This window comes from Morone saxatilis, unplaced genomic scaffold, assembly GCF_004916995.1.
Source record: "Morone saxatilis isolate NCDOM2014 unplaced genomic scaffold, NCSU_SB_2.0 Contig9, whole genome shotgun sequence".
NCBI classification, from domain to species: domain Eukaryota; kingdom Metazoa; phylum Chordata; class Actinopteri; family Moronidae; genus Morone; species Morone saxatilis.
Window position 1 is genome coordinate 21,044,476 of NW_023340268.1, and position 4,189 is coordinate 21,048,664.

General features: G+C 41.3%; 1 protein-coding gene across 1 annotated transcript in view; it reads left to right on the forward strand.

Moving 5' to 3' along the window:
- Positions 1–4,189, forward strand: part of nr1d2b (nuclear receptor subfamily 1, group D, member 2b) — a 9,451-nt gene that overhangs the window by 587 nt on the left and 4,675 nt on the right. Inside the window, exons 2-3 of the mRNA XM_035680980.1 lie at positions 2,342–2,572; positions 3,489–3,577. Coding sequence (XP_035536873.1) covers positions 2,342–2,572; positions 3,489–3,577 — 320 coding nt within the window. The remainder of the gene's footprint in view (positions 1–2,341; positions 2,573–3,488; positions 3,578–4,189) is intronic.

Below are 4,189 nucleotides of genomic sequence, written 5' to 3' on the forward strand. Positions count from 1 at the left end.
GTGGTCACAGCCTGCCGTTAGCTAACGTTACAGTAAAATTACGTTTGGACAAAGTAGCACGACTAGCATAATGAGGGCACGTTCTCGTCTTATATTAGAATAGTCTTTACATTGTGACGAAGCGCATTGACGCTTGTACTGGTGTGTTTAGGTTAAACTGGGTTAGGGGGAGCAGTGGGCTGTTGTTGTTACCCAGGTATACACGGGTCCAGCAGCACTGCAGTCGTCTCCTCTCACATGGACCCATCAGCCTAGCCATGTGCACCTGTGTTTACGCTCCCCGTGCGTCGCCGCTCATTGGCCGAGCGGCGCCGTGACGTAGCCATTGCATAATTCCTCCCGTCAAACTGATGTGGGGTCCAGACGCGGATACACGTGAGGCGGCTCGCGGTGACCCAGTTTTCCCGGGGAAAGAACATGCTTGCTCCACGTGGGGGCGTGTTGAAAAAACGTCTGAAGTTACGGTGCATTCAGGGCCAGTGGGATACACAATTGACTCTGTGTGTTATGCTGTCTTTAATCAGAGCGTTTGGTTTAAAAGTATTTCTAGATAGGACAGCGCAGTTTTCATGTGGAAAGTATATAATTTGATCTCTGGTTTTGATGACATTTATTCAGTTAACAGAATAATAATTTAATAGTTAGTGTTACATTCCCTTTCATATAGTCAAACGTTTTTCATGTCAGTTAATGACAACTGCTTCCAAAATCAGTTAACACGACACGTATTGTGTTTTTCCCCCAAAGTATTTGGTTTAACTAGATCAACAGGTTGTTGTAAGTATTGAGTAAGTAACATTTCCCATGGGACCTGAATGCAGCACTTTTCTGTATTCAGTTTTCCAGCTTTGTCAAGTTGGATATATTAAATAAAACCAAGAAAACAACGACTTTAGCAACTTGATCCTCCACAGAAAAGTCTTTATAACATGTTACTTTGACTTTGCTCTAGTACAATTTAATTATAATTAATTAATAATAAATACATTCAAATTTTAATCAGGCCGCCTTGTTTAATATCATTACACTTGAAGTGATTCATGGTATTTTGAAGGTTTTATTCAGAAATATATTTTGACATATTTTTTGTTTGGCTTAACATGCTGCATATTATCTAACACAGAAACACAATGATAATGGGAACTTCTATGGAGACTTTTTATGTTTGTAATGACGCTCTGATCTTGGTCTGCTGTCTATAGTTTTTACTGAAATTCTGTAATTGAATTAGTTGAAGTGGACTTTTAATTGGGTCATTAATGGCCGAGGACAGTCAAACATTTATGCCAGTACTGCTGCGTATTAACGGCCAACGTTTGTCCAAGAATCATAAACTTAACTGTAACATATGCAGTGTTACTTTGAACTATATGAGTACATGTCAGGTGAAATAAAATCAACCCATTTCGAGTAAGATTTGGCACTTGATCTATTTAAGTAGTCTGTGTATGTGACTGGCTGCAGGGAGGGGCCAGACTACCTACTACACACACCCTTGTGAAGCTGACATTATGTAATGGCTGTTACCTAATCATTGAGAATGGCAAGGAAAGAAATCAGGTCAGCCTATGTTGAGGGGGAAAAACTGGCTCATCGACCGCAGCAGCCTGTCTGCTCGGCTCCTACTGGCTGAGGAGCTGTTGTCGTATTATGATCTCTTTATGTTAAGCTCATTGGCTCGGCAGCAAAAAACGGCCGGGAGCTGCTGATAGTTGCAGTTAGCGTTTCATCTGAAGGGAAAGGGAACAGCAGGGAGTCAGCATTAGTAGTGACATGACAGAACAGACGCGAAAGTAAGAGGCGCCACCTATAGACGCTTGAATATCATCAGGAGAAAATAAAAGGATTTTATTTTTTATTCCTTGTCAACAAATTCCAAGAAACACAATGTCCCCATTGGTTCCTACTATAGCTGTTATTTTTTAGGCTCAGCTGGGCACTGTAGTGGCATTTGTTGGGGACTATTTTCTGCAGCGGAGTAATGCCCTTTTGTTTATTGGGTATTTTTGGCAGCAGGACTGTGTATGTGGCATTGAGTCAAAATAAACTACAGTGTGTGTGTCTTCATGGTAATGAAGGAACATGTCAGCCAGTGCAACAGTGTGGCTCACTGATGTGTTTTTAATAGTTTCTGTACATCAATGGAGCTCTATGGCACAGAGGAAGAGGATATATCAGCCTTTAATACACACACAGTACATCTTGTAATGGAACATGTTGACAATAAAAAAAGAAATCGATACACCTGATATGAGACTTCTCCAGCACAAATCTCTGCACAGTGTTGAGTTTCTGCCGCAGTCCCCGTTCTCATGGCCCATTTTTTGCCGTTGTACACCAGGAGGCGTAATAGCCTACATCAGCTCATCCAGCTCTGGCTCCAGCCCGGAGTCGTGCCACAGCGACTCGTCAAACGGCAGCTACCAGTCGTCCTCTCCACCGCACGGCTCCTCACCCAGCCTCCAGCAGCTGGGTCAGCCGGCTGACCCCCCGCTCCCCGCCAACGGCCAAAACCTTCCAGGGACTCAGAAAAGCGGCCGCTCCTCCTCCACTGCAAAATGTGGCATCACAAGTAAGATGGTCACTCCAATATGTTTTTCATGTGCCTTTTTCACATTTATAAAGATAAACATATGTACGGCTGCAACCACAAATTGTTTTTATTATCTATTAATATGTCAATCATTTTCTCAATTAATCAGTTGTTTGGTCCATAAAATGTCAGAAAGTAGAGAAAAATATTGATAACTGTTTAAGGTGATGTCCTCAAATGTCTTGTTTCGTCCACAATCCAACGGTGTTCAGTTTACTGTCATAGAGGACTAAACATAGCAGAAAATATTCACATTGGAGAAGCTGTGATCAGACTTTTTTTTTTTTTTTGTGGCAAAACTGACTCAAAACAACTAATCAACATTCAAAATAATGTGGCGAGCTATGTGATAGCTGACAACTTATCGGCTGGGAAAGCGCTGTCGTCGACCAGAAGTGGTTTATTCCAGTGGAGGACAGTTAAGAACAATTACCCTTATGGCCATCAGACAATTTAATTTTGGTCAGCAGAAAAACTTAAAGGTATCCAGCAAAGAAGATGTGAGTGTATATTTGAGCAGAGCCAAAGGACAGATTTGAATTAACAAAATGAGAAATGATAGAAATGACATTAAAGCAAACCAAACCAAGATTCTATGAATTTCTTATTTTCAACGTGACTGGTTTCTGCTCATTTTAATCCAGTGAATGTAGAGCTTGGGGGGGTGGGGGGTGTTCATAACCATAAAACAATCCAATTAAAATCGGCTGTGGTACGAAAAAAAAGGGAATTTATTTGAATGGAAGAATGTCCTCTGAATACTTCAATTTCCCTTTTCACAAATGGTTGGGAGCACTGCAAAATATTAACTTCAGTTAAGGCGTGAAAACATGCAAAATCACTGGTGTGTTCAATTTTCAGACGAACTGTAAGAATACATTTTTATATCAATCAGAAATCAACGGCCTGGTGCTGCTGTGTAAGGTGTGTGGCGACGTGGCCTCGGGTTTCCACTACGGTGTCCATGCCTGTGAGGGCTGTAAGGTGAGGGCGGCTCCACGCACACACTCATTCAACGCTGAATCAGAATGATTTCACTCCAACACGACTTTGGGCTTGGTTTAAGTGGGTCACCACCAGCATAGCCATCTGTACAGCTACAACCAGAGACAGGGAAACTAGTTCACTCTCCCCATATTTATATCAGCTGCCCCTCATACTTCACGTCGCTGTGTGACCTAGTTAACTGTGGGGAGAAAACGCACCACAATACGCCTTAGAGGAGAAACACACACACACGCGCATTTTGGACTATATTGGTTAGCTAATATACAGTTTTACTGAAACTCAAAGCTGCAAGGAATATAAATAATTTGAATGTTATTGGACATGAACATGCTAAAATTATTTTAAGGTCAAATATTGTAATTGATTTAAATCTATCTATCTAAAGGTTATATCCATAATTCACTCGCCACTAGATGTCACACTAGAACACCAGCATCAAATGGGTGCTACGGCCAGACTCCAAAAAACGATAATTTTACGTAAAAGACACTTTAAAGTGGACTGAAACAAAATAAAACTCACCAAACCGTCTTTGTAAGTCTTTCCAACAATCGGCTCTGGTTTGATTGAAATAAATCCTTAATTCAC